At 39.3% G+C, this 27,880-nt stretch overlaps 2 protein-coding genes across 9 annotated transcripts in view; both read right to left on the reverse strand.

Annotated features, from left to right (window-relative positions):
* Nucleotides 1-2,385, reverse strand: part of LOC106081034 (G protein alpha q subunit) — an 82,775-nt gene extending 80,390 nt beyond the window's left edge. For all 5 annotated transcript variants that reach the window (XM_059368598.1, XM_059368600.1, XM_059368601.1 and 2 more), the window contains exon 1: nt 1,802-2,385. The gene's annotated coding sequence lies outside the window, so the exon portion shown is untranslated. The remainder of the gene's footprint in view (nt 1-1,801) is intronic.
* Nucleotides 2,386-7,066: 4,681 nt separating this feature from the next.
* Nucleotides 7,067-27,880, reverse strand: part of LOC106081035 (myc box-dependent-interacting protein 1) — a 218,220-nt gene continuing 197,406 nt past the window's right edge. For 2 of the 4 annotated variants that reach the window (XM_013242717.2, XM_013242716.2), the window contains exons 8-10: nt 18,633-19,307; nt 11,150-11,292; nt 7,067-8,134 (exon numbers count right to left, since the gene is read on the reverse strand). In XM_013242717.2, coding sequence (XP_013098171.2) covers nt 8,054-8,134; nt 11,150-11,292; nt 18,633-19,307 — 899 coding nt within the window. In that variant the 3' untranslated portion in view covers nt 7,067-8,053. The remainder of the gene's footprint in view (nt 8,135-11,149; nt 11,293-18,632; nt 19,308-27,880) is intronic. The other 2 variants (XM_013242718.2, XM_013242719.2) reach the window with 2 other exon arrangements.

The raw sequence follows: 27,880 nt of genomic DNA on the forward strand, positions 1-27,880 counted from the left end.
CTGAAGAAATTGGAAAGTCAAACCAGAGTTGTTTCGGGCTCGATCACGATCCGACAGATGCAGCCGCCTCAACTCCTACAGAGCAAGGATTGAGACCAAGGTGTAGGATGTGTGTCCCGATTGTGACCTGGGACCATACGACACCTGTTTAACTGCCCAGTCAAAACCTCTCGACTTAGACCAAGATCCCTGTGGGCGCACCCCATCTTAGTCGCAGAGTTCCTGGATATGGATATTTAACAGACGCAATCAGACGAAAGATGGAAAACAAAACCCTACTACAACAACAATAACAACGAGGTTGGATGCCAATGTGCAGGATGTGTGTCCCGTTTGTGACCTGGGACCACACGACACACATCACTTGTTTAACCGCCCGGCTAGATCCACTCGACTCAAATCCATATCCCTATGGACACACCGCAACTAAGTTGTAGAGTTCCTGTATCTGGTTATTCAACAAAACCAAGCAGTCGTAAGAAAGAACACAACACACTGCTACAACGATAACAAGAACGCATTCCGTGACCACCCGGATCTCTTCCTGCCGGATCGTTGTTATAGTAGTGTGTTGTACACTGAGACGGCAACCCTTGCCGATGAAGGATTCCATCGGGTCAATCCGGTAAGTCCAACCGACTGCCATGGGATTACATGACGGATCGTATTATGGTCAGGCGATCAGTAACAGAGCTCAGTGCCTGGGTCCTCAATGTAAACCTCCAGGCGCACTTAGTTTTTTAGTTATGTTCTATGCGTGTATCATGAATTTTCAGACGACAATACCAAAGTTCCGTCAAGACCGTGCCGCTGGTTGCAGTGCCTTGCAAACGACCTCAAATGTCGTCGCAGGTACCAGAACAGAAACCTCTTCAATGTCAACCAGGTTTCCCAACGTCGCCTCTATTATACAGCGATGTTATGATCTCTAGCCATTCTCCCATCGCCTTGAGTAACACTAGCTGCAGTGGGCGCTTCATACTTAATCTCTGTGTCTTTAGCCCAGATATCTAGAATAGTCTCCAGAGCTGTGGTAGGTTTTCATCGCCACGCCTATGCCACATGTTCCCTGAACCTATTGTGTTTGACACTTTCTGTTCAGTTTTCACTTATATGATCACTCCATAGTATTTGAACTCGTCGTATAACGAGATCGTTCTGTTGAGGAAACGTGGCACCTCAAATTGACCCGTAAACAAGGAGATCTGCCTTAGCAGGGTTAACATTTAAGCCCCTAGGTCTAGCACACTAGTAGATCTACTTATTATTTTCATAAGGTTTGGAAACGTATTGCTTTATGTAAGAATCGTTCATGAATGTCGGAGTCTAACTGACCAACTTGGAATTTCTCGTAAACAAGTTCAGTTTTAGCAGGGTTAAAATTTAGACCCCTAGGTCTAGCACACTAGTAGGTCTACTTCTTTTCATAAGGTTTGAAAACGTACTGCTTTATTGTAAGAATCATTTGTGATATCGCAGATCTCTTAAAGACACACATTCGATGAGACATCCTATGTTTCGAAATAGGGTCCAAAGGATGACGACTAAGAGATAATCGTATGTTTGGGACTGCGAACACTACAATACTTTGGTAAACAACGTTGTAGCCTCACGTCTCTGTAGGTTGTAGGAAATGCATAACAATCAAAGATCATCTACAAAAAATTTATTGATAAGGTGTCCGCCTGGGAGCTCCCGTAGGAGTAGCCTCCAACCCAACCATGTTAGCTTATTCCATAAAGATGTGCTTAAGATGTGCTATCCTTAAAAGTAAAATGTTTATATGGATATAAGAACTCACCGTTATAAGACGACGTAACTAACAGTTGTTCCAGACCAGCCTTCTATTATTTCAATATTTTTACATGGAACAAAAACTTGAGCGGATGGTTGCTGTACGGCTACTTTTGATCGCTTTAAATCCAAAAAGATTTATTTTGTAAATATGATGGTTGGTAAAAAAAAAACACGCTTTGGATCTATATTTTTTTTTTTGTATTAGTTGATGTTGTTGGTGTTAGATGGTATCGTTAGTATTCCTGCTGTAGTTGGGAATTTATCACTGCTGTTACTGATTTTCTGTTACTCCGGGAGCTGATGACGACGACAATGCTCTGATCGATCTTTCACATCAAAAACACTCGAGTTTTTACTTTTCCACATGTATGTAGATTTTTTTTTATCTTTGTGTTATTGATATAGTTTATGCCGCGTTAGGTTAAACTACAATTTCTGTTATTTAATTTTTTTAGTAAAAAAAAATATTTTTTTTTTTCAACGGTTTCCTTCTTTTATTTTGTTGTGTGGTTGCTGTTGGCTTGTTTTTTATTTCTTTTAGTTGCGTTTATAATTTACAAATGTAACAACAATAGTGAATACAAATCCCTACAGCGATTAGCACAACGAAACGAAAACTTTAATAAAATTTGCAACTGTAAACAATGGCGAGTTATATAGGAAGTGGGTGACGAAAGAAAATGTTAAAGAAAACTTCCTCTGAAAACACTCAATTTAGGCACATTTATTATTTGGTAAATTTCGTGAAATCATTGCTCCCTGAGATTTCGTCTTTAATTTTCTTTAGCGAATGTGTGTGTGTGTGTATGTGCATGTGTACGAGAGAGAAGGAAAGAGAGAAAGGAATGTTGGTTTCAGAAAGGAGGTAGGGGGGTTCTTTGAGAGAAATTTATCAATGAACGACAACGAATGACCGACCGAAAGGTGGAAGTAAAGGATAAAAAGTAGAGAAAATTTTTATTGGAAGGAAAATTCATCACACACACACGCACACACATAAACGTAGAGCGAACTGACAAAAAATAGCCCAAAATTGCGTGACATTAGTGGTCGTCGTCGTAGTTGTTGTGATTTTCCGCCGTCATCTTCTTGTTGGAGAGCAGCAGCCAAGTACCCCAGAGTCTGCTCTACTGCTTTATCGACTGACATAAAGTAAACATTAAAATGAATGTCAGTATAATTTCTTTTATGTTCTTGCTTTGCATGAATGACGTTAGACTAAGAGTGTGGGGGTGGTGGACAGGGCTGAAAAAGTATTCTCCCGCAATATCTGATGTTTCTGTTGTGTATGTGCGTATGTGTGTGTGTGTGTGTTCGTTCTAGTGGTGCTATAGGAGAGAACGTTTTTTTTTTTGCCGATGGTTACCGGGTACTTCAACCAAACCGTATCACTGCGCACGAATACACATAATATGCAGGGCGAGGTTCCAATTTTAATGAACAAATGAAAAGAATATTAAATAAAGAATTATGAGAGATGGAATGAACAAGGAGGCAAAATAAGCTGCTATGCGAGCATTTAGCATGCAACTAATTGAATTTAGCACTTTAATTATTAATCATGTCATAAATGAATCTCTTTAAAACGATTTTTGCACCATGATTATTACAATTCGAAAAAAAATTCATGTATTTCCAGCCACACAATTTTTGATGTAGCATTTCCTATTCGTTTTTTCTCGTTCTGCCGGCCAACGTTTTCAGCATATTTTCACTTCATGTATACATGTCCGTCCGCGTATCCTCGTTTTTTTACTTTTTTTTTTTTTGGCTGAGCAGAAAGTGACAAGCGATACGGACCAGAAAACTTAATACTCGCCCCTAAAAAAAAAACGGTGGTGCTCCTTTTGATTCGGAATAGATGGATGGTTGGTTCATCACAGGCACACACACCCGCATATAATATCGCCACCGCCACATTCACCCCGGCCCCCGGCTGACGGACAGCTTCTTCATTAAGTCCAACACCTTTCCACTTCTCAGACGGCACACACAATACAAACACACACGTCTCGCTGACTTTTTTTAGTCGTCATCTTAAACTTTAATGGCTCTATTCATATTCAATTAAATTATATTAACATTATTTTATTATGATTATATATATATATGTGTATTTTTCCACAGCAAAATTAATTTTCTTGATCACTTCACTCACTACTACTTTTCTTTCGAATTTTTTTTTCTTTCGTTCACACTTCTTTGCGCTTATTCTTCTTAAAAAACTTGCTCTCAATATTTTTCATTCTCTTTCGACGTTTGGCGAAAAAAAAATGACGAGCCCATGAAAAATAAAATATATCAATATATCCTCGCTATTTTGTTGGTTTTTACTTTATTTTTTCACTGTTATCGAATGGCACTAAAAGTGTTGTTCGTTAGTATTTGCAATAATTAAGAAATATATCTATTATTTTTTGGATTTTATTTTATTTTTCCAGTAGAAAAATTTCTTCTTTATTACCACACACAACACAACGTAAGTTCCATGCCCGTTAAACTCATCCAAAGACGGCGTTATAGTCATGAACGGTCTTATCTACCATGAACGCCAGTGATGGCAAAGAGCAATATGTGTGTTGAATGGTATGTATTGGCACTAGTACTGCATACCGACAATAATATGTCATGGGTCCTTTACATTAACAGTATTATCGTAGGCTTATTGAGAACTGCTGACGTTGCTATATAAAGGGTGGTATGCAATTAAGGAATATTTTAAACAGAGTATTTCGTTCAGCTTTTGGAATTGTTGCAAAAAAACGTTAAAAAAATATAACTTTTTTTAACATAATTACATGCGAAAGCCATTGCCGTTGTCTTTGCGTTCGAAGCCATCAATACAACTTCCAACAGATAAACAAAATCATGTGTAGTACGGAAGAAGTGTAATTTGATACAGATAGAATGTCTGTCATTACACAAAAATACATGCATTGGAAAAAAGTACAGCTAATAAGCAGGGTTGTCGAGCTTGGTTAATGTGTTAGTTAGTTGGTCGTTAGTTTTTTAGGAAGTGAGAGAGCGACAAACATTTGGAGATTTTTGTAAATCAGAGGTTGCAAATTTCTGCTGGACGTTTTTTATTCGCAGAAGTTTCTTACTCTTTCGCAAATTTTTATGAGCGAATTGTTACTGGATAAGTACCGTTATATTATGCAACAATTGGTATACAAAACACAGCTGTATCTATCGGGACGATAAGTCTCTAACCGGCACCCATCTGCCGGTTAAGGTTTATCTTTAGGACAAGCAACAAGCATGTATTCAGAAAAACAAATTTCTTTAAACAGAAAAACATCAATGCATTAAATTGTAATCGGAGAATGAAAAATTCAGCCTTATAATGCTTAGCCACGATTTTTCGTTAAAACTTTACACCTCTTTCCAAAATTAAAAAAAAAACGAAGTTAGTGCTTTTTACACAAAATGTTATTTCTTTTTATTACAATTTTTGTTCCGCTTTTTGCTGGTAAATTGTTGGCATCACTGTTCGCCAGAACAACGTACCGACATTAAGTGGGTTTAAAAATACCATTTATCGACGCTTTTATTTAGGTACGCTTCCGATTCAAATGTGAGATTTATGTGCTGTTAGTTACAAACTAACAGCTGGTAATAACGTGCGCTGTTAGAAACTTACAGTCGGTAAAAGCGTGTCAACCAATATAAACCGTTAAATTACTAAATATAACATTGTCAGTTGTAGGTAACCGAAAATACCACTGCAAAATTAGACCAATCATAGGGTGGATAGTGGTTAAACAGTGCCAGAGATATCACCCCACCTTGGGGAACGACCTGTTTCACTCTAGGGTGCTTCGATTTCTTATCCCTAAATTCCACAAATGACTGGCGACCACACAGATAATTCGTACCCAGATTTTCAGCCCTGGCTGGAGGGACGTGTTGGCGTTGTCCTCAAATAGTTTGGCATGGCTGACCGTGTCAAATGCCTACGATAGGTCCAGTGCCATCGAGGACCGCCCTTTCACATGGCCTGGGCTGATTGAAGCTACGGCAAATGTGTGCGGTGATGGCATGCAAAACTGTTGTGCTATGCAGTCTTCGAAATCCATATTGATGCTCGGCGAATGGAAATTCTCCTACGAGGCTCGAGAGGAGTAATCCCTAAAGCACCTTTGCCACTGGTGTGAGAAGGGAGATCGGTCCGAACGATTCCCCCAAACTCGGCTCCTTTCCAGGCTTCAGTAGCGGGATCACTCTACCCATTTTCCAGACATCGGGAACTATAAGGGTGTTCAAAGACAGGTTGAGGTTGAGTAGTAAGGTACTCAACTCTAGGTGAATCCAGATTCTTCAACATCAATGTAGAGATTCCGTCGGGGCCTAACGCCTTAGTTGATTTGGCGCCACGGATGACATTCGTAACTTCTCCCACTGTAAATTGTGATGGCTGTTCATCGGCTCAGAGACCACGAATACGGCGAATGGCTGTTCATCGGCTCGGAGACCACGAATACGGCGAATGGCGGCTCTCCTCCTTGCTCGTCACTCTCGGGATGCACAATAAATGAACGGTTGAACAACCTGACGCATCTCTACGGATCAGTCACGGTTATTTCGCCAAAAGTGACTGAGGTCCTGTCGTCCCGGCTAACGGGGTTCGAGAATGACTTAACGGTAGATCACAGCTTGCCTACACAGTTAACTAAGTTACATTGCTCCGTACCCGTCTGCGAGTATCACTGCCTGCGCCGGGAAGTTGGGCCGCACTTGGGGTATTCGACCGGCTGCTGCGTTAATGATGTCTCAGAATTTCCTCTCGGCCATTGGCACACTCGAGGGAGATGGCGGTTCACTGCAGCGGCAATTGGTATACTCTCTGAAGCTACATCACTGACCATCTTTTCGTCGACTACAAATCCGCCTTCGACAGTTCTTTGCTTTCAAAGGTGTTTCAAGCCATTTCTGGGCATAATGATAAAATTCCCACTTGTGTGTGTGTGTGTTTTTTTTTTAATTTTTTATTTGATTTATGTAAATTTTTATTAAATTAACAATAACAATTAATAATGTTTATTCATTTGTTTTTATGCTTGCATTATATATTCACTTTTGCTTTCATAATTCGTTTACGACTAAGACTTTTTTGTTTCAATAATAATAGAAAAAATTACGTTTTCTTTGCGTTATTAAATAATGGTATTTAGTATTATTTGTTTTTCTTCTCATTATAATTTTTTTTGTTTTAATTAATAAATATTACTTGGACAAATGTTGCAAAATTGTTTCTTTGTTAATTTAGTTTTTTGTTGTATTTTTTTTTTCAATGTATTTATTGTTGTTGTGGTTTTATCGTTGGTTCTCTACATGGATTATATTAAATATATATATGTAGTATGTAGGGAAATAATAAAAATAATAATTAAAAAAATAAACTTTCTATGGAAGCTCATTAAAACAAAACTAAGGACGAAGTTAAAACAACATTACAAAAAAGAAAAAATAAAAACAGTAGAACTTGCTGTCAGAGAAAATGTTTTTTAGTTTAAAATTAAAAACAAAAATGATAAAAAAACAAAACAAATTTGTTCTTATGGTTGTTGATGTTGTTTCAAGTTTTAGATTTTGTTTTTAAGGATTTGTTTGCTGTTCTTAATAAAAGAAATAAAATATGAATCAAATAGAATCATCGTCGGTTGCATGCGCGTGTCTGTGTTTTTTTGGAAGAGTTCCAAAAACCACAAAAGATATAAATTTCTACAAAAGTTTTGGATTTTTTTAATCAAATTAAAAAAAACGGCTGCTATTGCTAAGATCTATTTCTTTGAATTGTTGTTGCTGGGTTTGTTTCATTTCCATTTTTGTTTTTGTTTCTTTCTGGTTGTACTAAACTTAATTTGCTTTGTTTTTTGTAGTTGTTGGTTTTGTTTTAAATATATATAAATATGTTTGTATATTGTTTGACAATTATTAAATATTGTTGTTGTTGTTTTTCTAAAATTAAATAAATAATTAATTTATCTTGGTTTTGTGTTTGCTTTTATTCTTATTGCGGTGATTTTTGTTGTTGTTTGTTGTTGTTGCTGCTTTTGTAAATTGTTTGTGTGCTGCTCTCTGAAAACAATTTGAAATTTTTGTTGCTTTTCTTTTTGTAGCAGCTTTTTGTAGTTGTTGTTATTACTGCTGCTGGTTGTTGATTGTTAGTGTAAATGCCGCGTCTACGGCTACGACTGGGTTTGATAATGCTGCCATTGCAAGCTCTCTGTACTCCTCCTCCTTGTCGTCCTTCCTAGATGGGCCTTGTGAAATTGGCCGGGAACAAACCTTTTTCGGTTGTACCTTCTTTCTCACCCATCAACCAGCCTTCCTCCTGTAAATTACAAATAAAAAACTACATTAGATATGGCATTGATGATATAGTGTTCGTTTCGACATTCAGAGGGACACATGCATTTGCATCAAGCAGGATTTGTTGGCACTGTCTGTAATGTAGTTGACACAGACTTACACATACATAAACACTCAAATATACTAACAGATATAGGAAAAGAGGGGGCGGTTATTAATCCGCCCCATGACAATATGGACATACAACTAAGCCTGTAATCGGCTTGTTGTGCGCCAAGGCGGTTTTAAAAAGGCGGTCTCATGCCAACAGGTGTTAACAGCCGACCAGGGTTGACGGTATTAAGCACTCAGATTTTGGTTTGCATTCTCTTCGTTATTATCTTCTTTCGCGCATGTTATCTGCTGCACACGTATACACACACGCACTCTAATTTCTTTGTGTGTGTTGACAAAACGACGATCATCTTGATAGAAAGGTGGCGGATTGCACCTTATGATTTGTAGTTGATATACAAATGAGACCACCTTCAATTGTTTCGCCATGTACCAGATATAGGAAAAGAGGGTGCGGTTATTAATCCGCCCCATGCCAATATGGACACACACCTAAGTCTGTAATCGGATTGTTGTGCGCCAAGGCGGATTTAAAAGGTGGTCTCATGCCAACAGGTGTTAACAGCCGCCAGGTTTGACGGTATTAAGCACTCAGATTTTTGATTCCATTCTCTTTGTTGTCATTTTCTTTGGCGTATGTTCTCTGCTCATGCACGCACACAAGTTTCTTTGTGTGTGTTGACAAAACGACGATCATCTTGATAGAAAGGTGGCGGATTGCACCTTATGATTTGTAGTTGATATACAAATGAGACCACCTTCAATTGTCTCGCCATGTACCAGATATAGGAAAAGAGGGTGCGGATATTAATCCGCCCCATGCCAATATGGACACACACCTAAGTCTGTAATCGGATTGTTGTGCGCTTTAAATACTAAAGCCCTAATAGAATGAAAACCAAAACAGCTCATTCTGTTTTGAACTTTAGTTTTGTGCGTCGCATTGCAAAAATGTAACTCTGCATCCAAAATTCACAAAAATAATCGTCAACTTTGTCGCTTGAAAGCGAGCGTCATTCTGTGTTGCAACAAGTGAAATAGTGTTGTTGTTGTTTTTGTAGCCAAATTTACATGTGAAGGTGGGGCCCTCATCAATCTCTTGTAGGCGAGCAAGCTCGTTCCGGTCCAAATGACCTATCGCCGCATCTACGCATCATCCAGCATCATAGACATTCAGTATTTGTGTAAAAGCCGGTGCCCCCCGGCCGCTCACTGAAAATCTCCGCTCGATACCGCTGATTGTCTAAGTTTTCTAGTGGCTCAAGAAATCAAATCCGGCGATCAGTTTGCATGGGGGCTATATCAGTTTGTAAGCCGATTCGGATCATACTCGGTGCTGATGTTGTAAGACATAACAAAAGATCTTGTGCCAAGTTTCAGCCAAATCAGATGCAAACTAAGGATTTTAGAAGCTCAAGAGTCAAATCCGTTTGAATGGGGGCTATATCAGTTTATAGACCGATTTGTATCATACTTGGCCTTCACTGCCAAATCGTCTGGTCTTTTGTTCCACCCTCAATCCGCTATGAAACGGCAGCCAAACAATGCGGATCATGCCATCTTCAGAGAAGGCGTTAATTTCCTTCATTCACTCCAAGACTGTTCGTGAACTTGCCATCCTGCTTGTTATTGCCCTGATGGCCAGTTTACACACTCGACGTCCTCGCGCTAACGCTAACACCACAACACCTGGCATGGGATAGTTGGGAGGCCTACACAGGCTGGAACATTAAGTTTGGATCTGTGTGGTGTTCATGACTGTCACGAGAAGCTTAGCTGCGAGCTACTGGGCGCGTCCACAGGTTGCAAATAGTTGAATGCTCCATGCGGAGTAGTCAGGGACAATCAGCGATTTCGAGCGGAGAGTCTAAGTGAGAGGCCGGACGGCACCGGCTCAAATATTGAGTGCCTATCACGATTGATATGACAAGGCGAGTAATTGGCGCCTTTAAATAAAAAAGGGGCCACAACAAAAACCACACCACCGCACGGTTTCTGTGATCAACCGCCTGCAGGGCCGTATTATGGTCAGAAGCTCGATCTCTGTACCTGGGTTCTCAATGTAGACCCCTAGTCCCACTATGTCCTCTAACTTTGGTCCTTCTGTGTAGCATGATCATCCAAATGTCAATACCAGAGTTCCGTGCCACTGACAGCAGTGCCTTAGGTAAACTTTAATTCAGCCTAGCTGAATAAGGTTTTCCTTTAGGTAAACTAAATTCAGCCTGGCTGAAAAAGGTTTTCCTTTGGGAAAACTTAAATTCAGCCTGGCTGAATAAGGTTTTCCTTTGGGAAAACTTAAATTCAGCCTGGCTGAATAAGGTTTTCCTTTGGGAAAACTTAAATTCAGCCTGGCTGAATAAGGTTTTCCTTTGGGAAAACTTAAATTCAGCCTGGCTGAATAAGGTTTTCCTTTGGGAAAACTTTAATTCAGCCTGGCTGAATAAGGTTTTCCTTTGGGAAAACTTAAATTCAGCCTCGCTGAATAAGGTTTTCCTTTAGATAAACTTTAATTCAGCCTGGCTGAATAAGGTTTTCCTTTAGGTAAACTTTAATTCAGCCTGGCTGAATAAGGTTTTCCTTTGGGAAAACTTTAATGCAGCCTGGCTGAATAAGGTTTTCCTTTGGGAAAACTTTAATTCAGCCTGGCTGAATAAGGTTTTCCTTTGGGAAAACTTAAATTCAGCCTGGCTGAATAAGGTTTTCCATAGGACTGATTAAAGTTTTCTTTAAGGAAACCCTTAATTTAGCGAAGCTTAATATGGCAAAACTTAAAGCATCCCAGCGGATTTAGGATTTCTTTGGTTATATCGTTTGGTTTCCTTCGTTTTCCCTTTTTGTTGTCACATTCACGTTGACGTTACAGTTTCACAAGACTTTTTGGCAAACATTTCTGCTGTGTTTTTTTTTTTAGTTTGCTTACCTGATCTTCAGGATCGTCGTATTCAATGACACGTATGATATCGCCCACTTCGAAGCTCAATTCATCGACATCCTCCTTGACATAGCCATAAGTGGCCTTTACGCGATAAAGAACACCAGGTGGCAAATCAGTGGTGGTGGCATCTAAATTTTAACCAAAACAAAAAAAGCATAAAAATCAAAAAAAGGAAAATAGAAAAACAATACCAATCAGTTAGAAAGTTGGGTACATATGTATCATATGAGAGTTTTTTTTTTTTTGAGTAAGAACTAATTTAGGCAAACACATTTAAAAGCGCATTTCAGTTTCTTCAACAATTCACACAGGTCAGGAAGAAAAGTGGTGCAATTGTACAATAACAACACGCAGCAGACGGGGCAGTTAAATTTTCTTTCTTCTTGCTTCAGTTGCAATTATACAAATTGTTACTTTTTCTTGTTGTTGTTGTTGTTGTTGCTGTTATTTTGAACAGGTTTTAGTAAATTGTTATAATTAATAACGAAAACATGCCTGCGAGCAAAAAAAAAAAAAAAATAAACATCGTTCTCTGGTTAGATTTGTGATTTGGATTGAAATTCCTTTTTTACTTTTTTTTTTTTGAATGACCGCAAATGGTGATGATTTTCAACCAAGTGACTATGAGGATGGTGGTAGAACAACGGATATGAATGTACCCCACTTGCAGTGTTATATAAAATAAAATGGAATCCTTTTTTATATGTTTTAACTTGCAGGAGATAAACATTTTAGGATACATATTAACCCCAAGTAATAAGTCCCCTGAGACCTGGTGCGCCTTGAAAGTTTTCTTAAAATTCATCATTAGCAAAATATATACAAAAAATATTTTTTTAATTGATATTTGTAATGAATAGTATCAATAAAAAGTTTCTTACTTGTGACTTAGTGCTATACAGACATTCAGGTTTTGTATGCATGTTGGTGCCCCAATGCAATTTAACCAACATTTTTCTTTAGGTGTAGCAGGTAGGGACAAATGACTGAACAATGTGATTTAGCAACAAAAATGGCGAAAATTTTGAAAAATAAAACATATACCACAACCAATTGACTTAAAACCAAAAAAAAAAAAATAGAGATGAAAGAAAAACACTTACTGTACACTAAAAATTGTTATAGGTGTATATGTATGGAGTTTAAATTCAGCAATTATAAGGAAATGTGTATTTTAAAATATTTTATTTTTATTTTATTTTGCACAGTGAAAGTCATTGTGCAAAATTTCAGCCAAATGAGTTAAAAATTGCGCCCTCTAGAGGCTAAGTTCGGCCGGACCAAATTTTGGTAACCCAAAATTTTATACAAAACAAGTAAAAGCGTGCTTAGTTCGGCCGGGCCAAATCTTATATACCCTCCACCATGGATCGCATTTGTCGAGTTCTTTTCCCGGCATCTCTTCTTAGGCAAAACAGGATATAAGAAAAGATTTGCTCTGCCATTAGAGCGATATCAAGATATGGTCCGGTTTGGACCACAATTAAATTATATGTTGGAGACCTGTGTAAAATGTCAGCCAATTCGAATAAGAATTGCGCCCTTTGGGGGCTCAAGAAGTAAAATAGAGAGATCGATTTATATGGGACCTATATCAGGCTATAGACCGATTCAGACGATCATAAACAATAAGAATTGCGCCCTCTAGAGGCTCAAGAAGTCAAGACCCAAGATCGGTTTATATGACAGCTATATCAGGTTATGGACCGATTTGAACCATACTTGGCACAACTGTTGGATATTATAACAAAACACATCGTGCAAAATTTTATTCAAATCGGATAAGAATTGCGCACTCTAGAGGCTCAAGAAGTCAAGACCCAAGATCGGTTTATATGGCAGCTATATCAGGTTATGGACCGATTTGAACCATACTTGGCACAACTGTTGGATATTATACCAAAACTTTTCGTGGAAAATTTCATTCAAATCGGATAAGAATTGCGCACTCTAGAGGCTCAAGAAGTCAAGACCCAAGATCCGTGTATATGGCAGCTATATCAAGTTATGGACCGATTTGAACCATACTTGGCACAGTTGTTGGATATCATAACAAAACACGTCGTGCAAAATTCATTCCAATCGGATAAGAATTGCGCACTCTAGAGGCTCAAGAAATCAAGACCCAAGATCGGTTTATATTCCAGCTATACCAAAACATGGACCGATATGGCCCATTTGCAATACCAACCGACCTACACTAATAAGAAGTATTTGTGCAAAATTTCAAGCTGCTAGCTGTACTCCTTAGCGTGCTTTCGACAGACAGACGGACGGACATGGCTAGATCGACATAAAATGTCGCGACGATCAAGAATATATATACTTTATGGGGTCTCAGACGAATATTTCGAGTAGTTACAAACAGAATGACGAAATTTGTATACCCCCCATCCTATGGTGGAGGGTATAAAAAGTTTAGTTGAAGGCAATAATTTTATGATTTTTTGGACCGTACTTGGCACAGTTGTTGTAGGTCATAATAGAACGAATATGCAACATTTTAACGAAATAGGACGAAAATTGTGGCTTTCAGGGGCTTAAGATGTCAAATCGGGAGAACACTATATGCAAACTTTCAGCCAAATCGGACAAAATTGTGGTTCCAGGGGCTCTAGAAGTCTAATCGGGAGATCGGTTTATATGGTCAAGAACATGATATAGCTCTCATGTTCTTGACCGTTTTGGACCATACTTGGCACAGTTATTGAGAGTCACAACAGAACACTGCAATTTTGTGCCATTTTTGGCCATGAACATTCCACTAAGGAACACGGGCAAACTTCTCACATATCAATGAGTGTGTTCCGATACAAGTTTTAATCTCAATGATAAGGAGCCTCCTTTTTATAGCCAAGTCCGAACGGCGTGCCGCAGTGCGACACCTCTTTGGAGAGAAGTTTTACATGGCATAGTACCTCACAAATGTTGCCAGCATTAGGAGGGGAAAACCACCGCTGAAATTTTTTCTGATAGTCTCGCCAGGATTCGAACCCAGGCGTTCAGCGTCATAGGCGGACATGCTAACCTCTGCGCTACGGTGGCCTCCCATGCAAAATTTCAGCCAAATCGTACAAAAATTGCGGCTTGTAAGGGCTCAAGAAGTCAAATCGGGAGATCGGTTTATATGGGAGCTATATATAAATCTGAACCGATATGGCTCATTTGCACTCCCCAACGAGCTACATCATCAAACGGCTAGCTTGACGCGTTCGACCGCTATCGTGATTTCGACAGACGGGCGGATGGACATGGCTATTTCGAATCAGAACGTCGAGACTTCTTGATGGTCTATAAACTTTATGGGGTCTTAGACGAATATTTCGAGGTGTTACAAATGGAATGATTAGATTCGTATTCTCCCATCCTATGATGGTGGGTATAAAAAGTAGAATTGGAAAAAGGGTTTTGTATGGGAGCTATATCAGTTTTTAGACCGAGTCAAGCCATACTTTGCTGGAGGTAGTCATTGTGCAAAATTTTAGCTAGGTTAGGTTGGGTAAGACTGGCAGTCCTTTACAGACTCACTTAAGACAATTTTAAGTCCATTGTGATACCACAGCAGCGACAGACCAAGGCTTCTGGCGGGAATCGTGGTTTGATCCCCTGGAATCGTGGTTTGACCCCTACACTGGTAATCCAAGCATGCTACCAACGCGGCTACCGGTGCGACCCGGTAAATCGTATAATAATTGTTCCTTGGCTAAGCAATTTGATATTTAAGATGTTGGAATAATAAAAGGCGGGCTGATTAAAAGACTTGGTGCGAATGATCCTTAAACTCTCAACGATAAGGAAATAGGCCCCCTTAATTGGGCTCGGAGATTAGCAGTACAGACTGCCCCAAAGGCTACACGCCTAGATTCGGAAACGGCACCACAGTCAGCCAGAAGGCTGCGATCACCTGGAGGGCAACCCATGCACAAAAGAACTAAGGCGAACAATAGTAATAAGGGTCTAAGAACCATCGCCAATGTCGCTAAGGACAGCTTGGTATTGGTGGTTTTCGATAAGGGAGAAGAACAGGGCTGCATATCTGCATACATTTGGAGTGGGACACTCAATGAACAGCGATCTGTATAGTCTGACGTCTTTGTGAAATTCTCTGTTTCCTCCACTTTGTTACGATGCAGGCTTGCATCGGGGCCGATACAAACTAATTGCTTTCGGGGATCAACGCCCGATTGAAATGTATCGTTGCACCCTAAAAAAGATTGACGTGGCCAGGCGCAGCACTGTATTTAGTCAAGAAGGAAAATATGCCTGGAACCATGGATACCAAGGTTATCCTCCGATCCTCAAACCATACTTGGGAGACTAAGGGACTGTAATCCAAGCATGCTACCAACTCGGCTACCAAGGGCGGGTCGTGGGTTTGATTCCCGCCAGAAGCCTTGGTCTGTTGCTACTATGGTATCACAATGGGCTTAAAATTGTCTAAGTGAGTCTGTAAAGGACTGCCACTCTTACCTAACCTAATCTAGGGACTCTAATATCAAGCTCTCAACCACCGACTGGAGGATTGGTAGATTGGCTGCGGCTGATTGATTCGCAATCGCGGAAGCTGTGATCCTCAATCCATACTTGGGAGACTTAGGGACTGTAGTCCTCATTTTTCAACGACCGACTGGAAGATTGGTAGATTGAGGGCGAGGGGAGACATACAGTATTTGTACTAAACTCCGGCTGTCTGGCAGAGTTCAACAAGTGTTAAGAGGTTGTATCTTACGGATTCAACAAGATGAAGCAAAAGGCATATAGAAGCGGTGGGATTGGGGAATTAAAAGACGACTTAGCAGCTGTTACTGAACACTTGTCTGAGGATATCGATCACATCCCTAAAGTCAGTCGGATTGCTACTTAATACTAAATTTCCCATGAAAATTCCATTATGGAACAGGGGATACTTCTCTCATGAGTCCGATTAAAGTTAAGCTCAGTGGTAAGGGGACTCCTTTTTTATGCCGAGTCGGAACGGCGTGCCGCATAGCGACACTACTTGGTAGAGAAGTTTTAACATGGCAGGATACCTCACAGATGTAACCAGCATTAGAAAGGGGATAACCACCGCTGGCAATCTGATGTTCGCGGCGGGATTTGAACCCAGGAGTTCGAAGTCTGGGCGGACATGCTAACTTTCTGCCACGGTGGCTCAGTCTCGGATTGCAGGAGACTGAAAATCCTTCTGCCACGATGGAAACAGGAGGGGAAGGTGTGGAAACGGGATCCTACAAGGCCTTGCGAGTGGGTCATCCGGTGGGATTGGGCTCAAGGTGTGCGCTAATGGGGAAGGACAGAAATCAAAAGGTACTTGGACAGCAGCAGCTAGTGAAGCATCTAAGGAGGAATCATATACACCGCAAGTGTCCAGTATCCTGAGGAAGAGTGGTTCCAATGCGCCTGGATGCGTAAGGAAACTCATTATGACAAGATCGAGTGAATCTTGTGAGAACGAACTCCTGGGGAACTCAGAAGACAAGGCTAGCGTAACTATGATACGATAGTAACTGCAGTCTTTGAATGAATCAAAAGAGAGTCAGTGAAAGTAAGTCTGGCTTTAAATAGAGATAGATAGTGGGATAGAATCGAAAAAACCAGTAAACAAGCTCTTTGCTCGGTATCTCTTTATAGGAAAACAAAGGATAATGGATAAAAATTGACATGTGGTGTTCATTGCTGCCACGAGAAGCTCAGCTGGGAGCTACCGGACGCGTCTATAGGTTGCGGATAGTGGAATGGTTCGTATACGGAGCAGCTGCAACTGCATTCGCGGACTATCGGCGGTATCGAGTGGAGAGTCTCAGTATGTGCCCGGACGGTACCGGCTCTAGCTTAAATTCTGAGTACCTATGATGCTCGATATGATAAGGCGAGTTTTTTTGGGCGTCTTTAAATAACTTATGGCCATCACGTTCCTTCTCGCAGCGATTGGTACAATGAACCAGAACGACCTTACTCATCTTTAGGAGTTTGACAAGGATCGCTGCCTCCATATGGAATGTGGCTACAACAACAACCGCATTCATTGATATGTGAGAAGTTTGCCCCTGTTCCTTTATGGAATGTTCATGGGCATATTTGCATTTGCAGTTATGTTCAAAGTTTTAGTGGGTTAATTTTCAGCACCAAAAGTTATGAAATGGTACCAACAATATTTGCGTGGGTGTTACCATTAGTACACAGAAAAAAATATCTCCTAGCAAAAATCAACTACCAAATATGTATGTGAATCTTTGAATTCTCAACGAATTTTAGCATGGATTCGAAGACATTATTTGTTGAAGTACGTAAGAAAGTCTCTACAAGAGACTAGACAACCAAACATGAGATCATGAGTTCAATCCTCTGCGGCACCAAAATTATTAAAATTTGTTTTTATGGGTTATAGTAGAGAAAGTGACAAAGAAAACCCCGGGCAGCAGTAAAACAAACGGTACAAAACAGCGCGAGCCGAATAAAGAAAATAAAAACACCACCACCCGAAACAAAGATGGTTTTTTGTCTTGCTTATTTTTATTGTTGTTATATATTGGCTTGCAAAGAGTGCCCTTCAACAACAAATTTGTACTCTGGATCGTTGAGTTTCAAAATAAAATGTTGCAGGAAACTTAACAACTTTCGTAGTTGGTTTTTCAATCAAAGTTGTTGTTTTTCAAAATTATTTTTATCTGTGTATAAATGCGAGGGTTCATAATTTTATACGTTCAACTCCGGTTTAATATCAATATTTTGATATTTTAGAATATGTAATTTAATCTCAATTGCGGTACATTCGATCAGCGCCCGTGCTGTCGTCTAGGAACTTAAATAACATGTGAAATCTGATTTAATTTACAGCATAAATGTGTTTCTTGAATATGCTAAAGGACTCCCAAAGAATATTTATTGGTCTTGTTGGATAATATGTTAATTAAATTAATTTAATTATAATTGTTTAAATGGGTATTTTTTTATTTTAAGATTTTAATTTGGTAAAATTGTTTTTTTTATATATCTTTTATTATTTTTTCTATTTAAAAATTTCTTCAGCAATCTGTTTTTTTTTGTTGAGATTTTGCCTCTTACTCCATACACATACACACTCTTATCTACACATATACACAAAGATAGAGTACAGGCGACACAAGACATGACAAACAAACACGATACCCCACTACACATTCGGCATTTCACAGCCACAGGCTCCACATTCCTCATAACTGAGAGAAAGAGAGAGTTAAAGAGAGAGTGCTTTTCTTTTTTTTGTTTTATTTTGTTTTTACAAAGAACGAACCCATTTGAAATATTTGTTTTGGTTGGGAGAGTTGTTTGTTTGTGAAACGCAGAAACGTTAGGTACTCACCCTTTGGTATATCGTAGGTTTGTTCATCATTGTCATCTTCTTCTTCGAAAGGATTTTTACTCTGTTCAACTACTTTGCTATTTCTATTGCTATTGACATCACTGTCATGATTCAAAAGATTATTACCTAATTGCTTTTTATTGTTGGCCTCTTCGGGTTGGGCGCTACTACTGGCCGCCGAGGTCGTTGTGGTGGTGATCGTAGAACTGATGATGGTGTTGGCATTGCCATTACTGTTGGTCTTGGTGCCACGGGGGGCGGGCAGAGAAGTGGTCAAATCGGATTCATTGGAAGCATTGCCATTTGTGGCGGGGCCATCGTTGTTGTTGTTGTTATTGTTGCCATTTAGTTGGCCCTCCTTGGAGACTAGGGTCTCTGTGGTCTTGGTGATCGTTGTGCTTATGGCATTGTTCATGTCCTTATCAAAATCTTTGGTGGTGCTGCTGCTAATGGTTGTGGTGTTGGTGGTGGTGGTTACCTCAGCTTGTGGTTTATCCTCGTTAGTTGCTGATCTTCGGGCCACCAATTCGGGCATGGCATTAGCATTGGCATTGGGACTCTGTGGTATGGGAGCAGTTGGCACTGGTGGTGGGGTGGCATCCACTGCGGTGGCATCACTCACCAGATTGCCTATAACACTTGTTCTCATGGCCGTTGGCCCACTGGGCGAACCTGGCGTTGATGATCCTGATGCTGCCACAGACGATGAGGCAGCAGCGGCAGCTGCCGCAGATGTTTCTGGTGTTGGAGAGACATTATCAAGTCTGGGTTCTTGTGTGGAAGAAGTACTTGGTGATGGTGCTATTTGTTGGATTTGTGTGTGTGTGTGTGTGTTTTGTTTTTTTTGCATATATTTGGGTGATTTTTTTTTTTGTTTTATGGAATGTTGGATATTTTGGATTGTATGAATTTTCATTCATTTGTTCATTCATTTCATGATATAGTGGTGCATGTGGGTGGTGCATAATTCATGTTAGGTTGTTTTGATTTTCATTTTAATTGTTTTTTGTTGTTGTAGTGTTATTTTCGTTAGTTTGGGAAATACAACAGTCATCATTCCAATTAACAAACAAGAAAAAAATAAAACATTTTTAAAATATATATAAAAAAAAACACAATCCAATTTACAGTGATTATAGTTTTAAAAGAGTGAAATAAACCCAAAAAACAAAAAAAAAATCATCATCATCATCATCATTATCAGCATCATCAAGTGTTGCAGCAGGAGGAAAGGGAGCAGGAGTAGAAGAAAGAAATAAATGAAAAAAAAAACAATTCAGCTCAGCTCATGCAATGTTCAATAGTTATGTTCGTTTGATTGCCTTAGAAATGTTATTATTTTTTTTCCTTTGGGCAAAAATTTGATTTTGTATGTATTGGTATGCATGCAGCAGCGCAGCAGCGTATATATGTATAGCAAAAGAAAATCATAAGCAAAAGCATACATTCAATATATGAAAAAATAGGTTATCTCTGATAGATGTTTATACAGTGGCACGGCATATGTCTACATACTTTCTCATAAATAATAGTATGTAGTTAGGATAAGATTCGACACTACAAATTTTAACTAATTATAATAATGGGAATCATGGTAAATAAGTTTAGCACTAATAGACATTAGGCAGAAAAACTTTTTTGTTTGTTGATCTGTTTTTATACCCTCCACCAAAGGATGGGAGTATACTAATTTCGTCATTCCGTTTGTAACTCCTCGGAATATTCATCTAAGACCCCATAAAGTATATATATTCCTAATCGAAGTGACATTTTATGTCGATCTAGCCATGTCCGTCCGCTTGTCTTTCCGTCCGTCCGTCTGTCTGTCGAAAGCACGCCAACTTTCGAAGGAATAAATCATGCCGCTTAAAATTTAGCACAAATACTTCTTATTAGTATAGGTCGGTTGGGATTATAAATGAACCATATCGGTCCTTGTTTTGATATGACTGCCATATAAATTGCTCTTGGATCTTGACTTCTTTAGCCACTAGAGGGCGCAATTTCTAACCGATTTAGCTGAAATTTGGCATGACGTGTTTTGTTATAACTTCCAACAACTGAGTTAAATATGGTTTAAATCAGTCCATAACCTGATATAGCTGTCATATGAACCGATCTTGAATCTTGACTTCTTGAGCCCCTAGAGGGCGCAATTTCTCACCGATTTGGCTAAATTTTGGCATGACGTGTTTTGCTATGACTTCCAACAACTGTACTAAGTATGGTTTTAATCGGTCTATAACCTGATATAGCTGTCATATAAACCGATCTGGGATCTTGACTTCTTGAGCCCCTAGAGGGCGCAATTCTGATCCGAGTTGGCTGAATTTTGGCATGACGTGGTTCGTTACTACTTCCAACAACCGTACTAAGTATGGGTAAAAACCACCCTAGGGTGGTGATTGGTGGGTTTAGGGGGTGCTGTGTACACCCCCAGTGTGGACTCCCGAAAGTTTGTATGAATTTCGTGCTCTGCTCCCAAATACCTCTCATTTGAGCCCAATATTGCCATGATCGGTAAATGTGTGTCCGATATAGTTTTTTTCGGATGTGAGGTGGTCCCCCAGACACTTAGCATTGCAAAAAAAATTATAAGCTTAGTGCTCTACTATCAAGTACCATTTGTTTAAACCCAATATTGCCATTGGCTTAAGGGAAGTTTATGGGATGAAGCGTCCCCAAAACACTTGGCCTCAAAATTGATTACCAAATACGTTTTCTAATCTCAAATGCTTTTCATTTGAGCCGCATATTGCCATGGTCGGTAAATTTGTACCCACTCTTTGGGGCCGTTTTTGGGAAGGAGCGGTGCCCCAAATACATGGTCTTACATTTAGATATCGCACACATACCTTTATTTGAGCCCTATATTTCGATGGTCAGTAAATAATTGCTGTTTGTGGGGTGTTTTGGGTAAGGGGTAGACCCCCAGCAAATTAGTCCCGAAAGTGGGTATCAATTTCGTGTTCTACTCCCCATAACCATTCATTTGACATGGTTGGTACATATGTACGATTAAGGGGTATTTTGGGGAGCGGGTCGCACACCAAACAATTAGTTATGAAAATATATTAGCATCGTGCTTTACTCAAAAAAAAAAAAAAAACATTTATTTGGAAGGGAAGGGGTAGACCCCCAGCAAATTAGTCCCGAAAGTGGGTATCAATTTCGGGGAGCGGGTCGCACCCCAAACACTTAATCATGAAAATATATCAGTATCGTGCTTTACTCAAAAAACCATTTATTTGATCCGCATATTGTCATTGGCTTCATTTGAGCCCCTTATTGATATGGTTGTAAATTTGTCCTCTTTGGGGGAGTTTTTGGAGACGGGCGGCTCCCCAAACACTTTGTATTTGTCTACACGGCTCCCCAAACACTTTGTCTACACTCAAATACCTTTTGTTTGGGCCCCACATTGCCCTGGTCAGTAAATAAATCCTGTTTGGGGTGTGTTTTGGAGAAGGGGTGGACCCCAGTGGACTTGATCCTACATTTGGATGTCAAATTCGTATTCTACTCGCAAATACCTTTCATTTGAGTCCCATATTGCCATGGTCGGTAAATATGTCCGATTTAGGGTGTTTTGGGGGCGGGGGTGATCCCCTAAAGACTTGTTTCGTAAATTGGACATCAGATATGTTTTCTAATCTTGAAAACCTTTCATTTGAGACCCATATTGTTGTGATTGATCTATATATATATTTGGTAGGTTTTTGGGTGGGGCGTCCCCCCTAGGTACCTCATCCGGAATTTGGACACCAAATTTTTGTTTTAAGTTCACTATAATAGATTACACAGATCGCTTAAATCACGCCACCCATCTCCAAGATCGATTCTGAAAATTAGGGTTAGGGGGAGAGACCCCCCCCCTTGAGAAATCTAAAAATTTAGTACCCTATTTTTACCCCGGAATCATTATGCACATAATAAGTAGACTTTCCATAAGTTGGACAACCATTGGTTTGATAGTTACCCCTGTGGTAAATGCCAGCCAAAAATAACTGATCTTGAACACATAGACTACAAAAAGAAGTATGTGTAGTTTTGTAAAGGATGTGTTTTTTTTTAATGGGGTATGTAGACTTTTCCGTGCCACTGTATGTAGACCTCACTAAAATACATTCCAAGTTTTTTAATTTTTATATGAATTTTTTTATTTGTTCATTTTTAGATGAATAAATGATATAGCAGATCCAAGGCATGATATTAAAAGCAAATGTATTCAATTTCCTTCAGTTGACATGTATTCCTAAACAATTAATGGGATATATTTATAATATCATAACATAATGCATTGATTGGTAATAACCCTGAAAGAAAAGTTTTGGCCCAAGGGCTATGTAATAGACTTGAAATTGATTTTGAACTCAAGTTTCAAGATTAAAGTTATCGCTTTAAGAAAATATGCACCCCCAATGAATATGTATCGACATTTGTTTGCATCTCCTGGTTATATTTGTTAAATACTAGTTTATTACTTGGCTTGGATTTAGTTAAACCACAAACTAAACGTTAGAAAATATATATAAGTTAATTAAATGATATCTATATAACCCATAATATAATATTAATGCCTTTCCAAAATTGGCCAACGAACAAACACCGATACCATTAAACAAAAATTAGAAAAAAATATACATTTTCAAAATAAAATTTAATTTTGCTACTCCATTTGTTCTTCTTTTATTTATATAAGTAAAAATGGCTTAAATTTGCCTGGGCCAAACTATTCTTAAGGTCATGAAAAATGATCTCCAGCGTAAAGGGGGAAAAAAACTTATGCACCGATAATCTTTCATGATCCCTAATATTGCCGATTAATCAGGGGATGATGCCTTATGCGTACCATATTCGGCAAGGGTACTCGTATAGGTAGTTCCAAAACTGAAAAGTGGACTTATATATACCTCATTTGGCAAAATGGCAAATTTTGCCCATGAACATTCCACTAAGGAACAGAGGCAAACTTCTCACATATCAATGAGTGCAGTCCGCCTCAAGTTAAAGCACAATGATAAGGGGCCTCCTCTTTATAGCCAAGTCCGAACGGCGTGCCGCAGTGCGACACCTCTTAGGAGAGAAGTTTCACTTGGGATAATACCTCACAAATGTTGCCAGCATTAAGAGGGGAAAACCAACGTGAATATTTTCTCTGATGGTCTCGCCAAGATTCGAACCTAGGCGTTCAGCGACATATGCTGACATACTAACCTCTGCGCTACGGTGGCATCATTTGGCACAGAGGTATAAATTTAAAGAGAAAAAATATATATAAACTCATCCTTCGGTGGTGGGTATAAAAATGAAATTAACTAAACCATATAAATACGATAGAAAAAATAAAAATAAAATAAAACAAAAATTTTAAAATTAAAAAAAAAATAGAAAATATTAAAAACGTAGTAAAATGAACAAGTAAAAAGGCGTTAAGTTCGTCCGGGCCGAACTTTGGATACCCACCACCTCGGGTATATATGTAAACCACCTTTCATCAAAATTCGGTGAAAATTTCATACCTTATACTCATATACCTCATACCGATCTGAACTATATATATATATATATATATATATATATATATATATATATATATATATACGACACGGATGTCGAACATAAGTCACTGTTTCAAATTTCAGTGAAATCGGATTATAAATGCGTTTTTTATGGGGCCAAGACTTTAAATCGAGATATCGGTCTACATGGCAGCTATACCCAAATCTGGACCGATTTGGGCCAACTTGCATAAACATGTCGAAGAGCCTAACACAAAGCACTGTCCCAAATTTCGGCGAAATCGGACAATAAATGCCTCTTTTATGGGCCCTAAACCTTAAATCGTGAGTTCGGTCTATATGGCAGCTATATTCAAATCTGAACCGATGTGGGCAAAATTGAAGAAGGACGTCGAAGAGCCTAACCAAACTCACTGTCTCAAATTTCAGCGACATCGGACAATAAATGCGTCTTTTATGGCCCCAAAAAATTAAACCTAGATATCGGTCTATATGGCAGCTATATCCAAATCTGGACCGATCTGTGCGATATTGCAGAAGTATGTCAATGGGCTTAACTTAACTCACTGTTCCAAATTTCGGCAACATCAGACAATAAATGAGCATTTTATGGGCCCAAAACCATAAATCGAGAAATCGGTCTATATGGCAGCTATATCTAAATCTGAACCGATCTGGGCCAAATTGAAGAAATATGTCAAAGGTCCTAACACAACTCACTGTCCCAAATTTCAGTAAAATCGGATAATGAATGTGGCTTTTATGGGCCTTACACCATAAATCGGTGGATCGATCTATATGGCAGCTATATCCAAATCTGGACCGATCTGAGCCAAATTAACGAAGGATGTCGATGGACCTTACACAATTCACTGTCCCGAATTTCATCAAAATCGGATAATAAATGTGGCTTTTGTGGGCCTAAGACCCTTAACCGGAGGATCGGTTTATATGGCAGCTATATCCAAATCTGGACCGATCTGGGCCAATTTAACGAAGGAAGTCGAAGTGCCTAACGCAACTCACTGTCCCAAATTTCAGCTAAATCGGATAATAAATGTGGCTTTTATGGGCCTAAGACCCTAAATCGGCGGATCGGTCTATATGGGGGCTATATCAAGATATAGTCCGATATAGCCCATCTTCGAACTTAACCTGCTTATGGACAAAAAAAGAATCTGTGCAAAATTTCAGCTCAATATCTCTATTTTTAAAGACTGTAGCGTGATTTCAACAGACAGACGGACAGACGGACGGACATGTCTAGATCGTCTTAGATTTTTACGCTGATCAAGAATATATATACTTTATAGGGTCGGAAATGGATATTTCGATGTGTTGCAAACGGACTGACAAAATGAATATACCCCATCCTTCGGTGGTGGGTATAAAAAGAAAACAAGTATGAGCGTGCTAAGTTCGGCCGGGCCGAATCTTATATACCCTCCACCATGCATCCCATTTGTCGAGTTCTATGCGCGGTATCTCTTTTTAGGCAAACATAGAATATTGAATAAGAACTGTTATGCTATTCGAGCTATATCAGGTTATAGTCCGATTCGGACCATAAATGAATGCTGAACATTGTAGAAGTCATTGTGTAATATTTCAGTTCATTCGGATAAAAATTGCGTCTTGTAGGGGCTCAAGAAGCAAAATCGGGAGATAGGTTTATATGGGAGCAGTATCAAGCTATTGACCGATTCAGACCACATTAAACACGTATGTTGTATAAGAGAAGCCGTTGTACACAATTTCAGCCAACTCGGATGAGAATTGCGCCCTCTAGAGGCTCAAGAAATCAATATCCCAGATCGGTTTATATGGCAGCTATATCAGGTTCTATACCGATTTACGCCATACTTTACACAGTTATTGGAAGTTATAACAAAACACCTCATGAACAAATTTCAACCAAATCGGATGAGAATTGCGCGCTGTATTGGCTCAAGAAGTCAAGATCCAAGATCGATTTATATGACAGCTATACCAGATTATGAACCGATTTGAATCAGTTGTTAGAAGTGATACCAAAACATTACGTGCAAAATGTCATTCAAATCGGACTAGCATTGCGCCCTCTAGAGGCTCAAGAAGTCAAGACCCAAGATCGGTTCATATGGCAGCTATATCAAAAAAAAGGACCGATTTGAAGCATACTTAGCAGAGTTGTTAGAAGTGATACCAAAACACCACGTGCCAAATTTTCTTTCAAATCGAACTAGAATTGCGCCCTCTAGAGGGCGAAATCGGTTAAAAAATAAAGCTTTTATGGGCTTCAGACCCTTAATCGGCAGATCGGTCTATATGGCAGCTATATCTAAATATATCCCGATCGGATCCATATTCAGGCTTAAAATAACCCTCTTTTTCAAATACCAGCGAAATTGGCTAATAAATAAAGCTTTTGTGGGCTTCAGACCCTTTATCGGTAGATCGGTCAATATGGCAGCTATATACAAATATAGTCCGATCTGAGCCATATTTGGGTCCAGAGCGGGAGGATTAAAATAACTCACTGATTTAAATTTCAGCGAAATCGGGTAATAAATAAAGATTTTTTGGGCTTCAGACCCTTTATCGTCAGATTGGTATATATGGCAGCTATATACAAGTGTAGTCAGATATGGACCATATTTGGGTCAGTTGTTGGGTGGCCTAAAACTACTCACTGCTTCAAATTTCAGCAAAATCGGATGAAAAATAAAGCATTTATGTGCATTCGACCCTTTATCGGCAGATCGGTCTATAAGCAGCTATATCCAAATATGATCCGATTTGGCCTGTTCAAGAACTTAACCAATATCTCAATTTTTGAAAGCTGTAGTGTGATTACAACAGACGGACGGATAGACGTCCAGACACACGGACTTCGTTAAATCGTCATAGAATTTTACGACGATCCGAAATATATATACTTTATAGGGTCGGAAATGGATATTTCGATGTGTTGCAAATGGAATGACAAAATTAATATACCCCCTATCCTACGGTGGTGGGTATAATAAAAAAAATTGAATGAGAAACAAATAAAAGGGTGGCCATTGGTTATTTAAAGGCGCCAATAACCCGCCTTGTCATATCGAGCATCATAGGCACTCAGTACCTGTGCAAGAGCCGGTGCCGCCTGGACTCTCACTGAGACTTTCCGCTTGATACCGCTGAGTGTCCGCAACTGCCGTTGCAACTACTCCGTATGGAGCATTCCACTATCCGCAACCTGCGGAAGCGCCCGGTAGCTCGTACTTAAGCTTCTCGTAACAGCAACGAACACCACACAGATCGGACCTCAATGTTCCAGCCTGTGTGGTGCTCACAGCATAGTGCCGGGTTTTGATGTTGGTCGTTGGGGATTGCATATGGGCCATGTCGGTGCACATTTGGATATAGCTCCCATACAAAGTGGTCCTTAGACATGAATTCTTGAGCTCCTAGAAGCTCCAATTATTAACCGATCGGTCTGAAATTTTGTAAATAATGTAACGTAACGACTTTCAACAATCGTGCCAAGTATGGCCTGAATCGATCTATAACCTGATATAGCTCCCATCTAAACCGATCTTCCGATTTAACATCTTAAGACTTCAATTTTTATCCAATTGAGCTGAAATTTTGCACGACGGGGTTCTGTTATGACTTTTAACAATCGTGACAAGTATGGCCCAAATTGGTGAACAATATAACCTGATATAAAGGGTGATTTTTTTGAGGTTAGGATTTTCATGCATTAGTATTTGACAGATCACGTGGGATTTCAGACATGGTGTCAAAGAGAAAGATGCTCAGTATGCTTTGACATTTCATCATGAATAGACTTACTAACGAGCAACGCTTGCAAATCATTGAATTCTA

Source organism: Stomoxys calcitrans, chromosome 5 (genome assembly GCF_963082655.1).
Source record: "Stomoxys calcitrans chromosome 5, idStoCalc2.1, whole genome shotgun sequence".
NCBI classification, from domain to species: Eukaryota; Metazoa; Arthropoda; class Insecta; order Diptera; family Muscidae; genus Stomoxys; species Stomoxys calcitrans.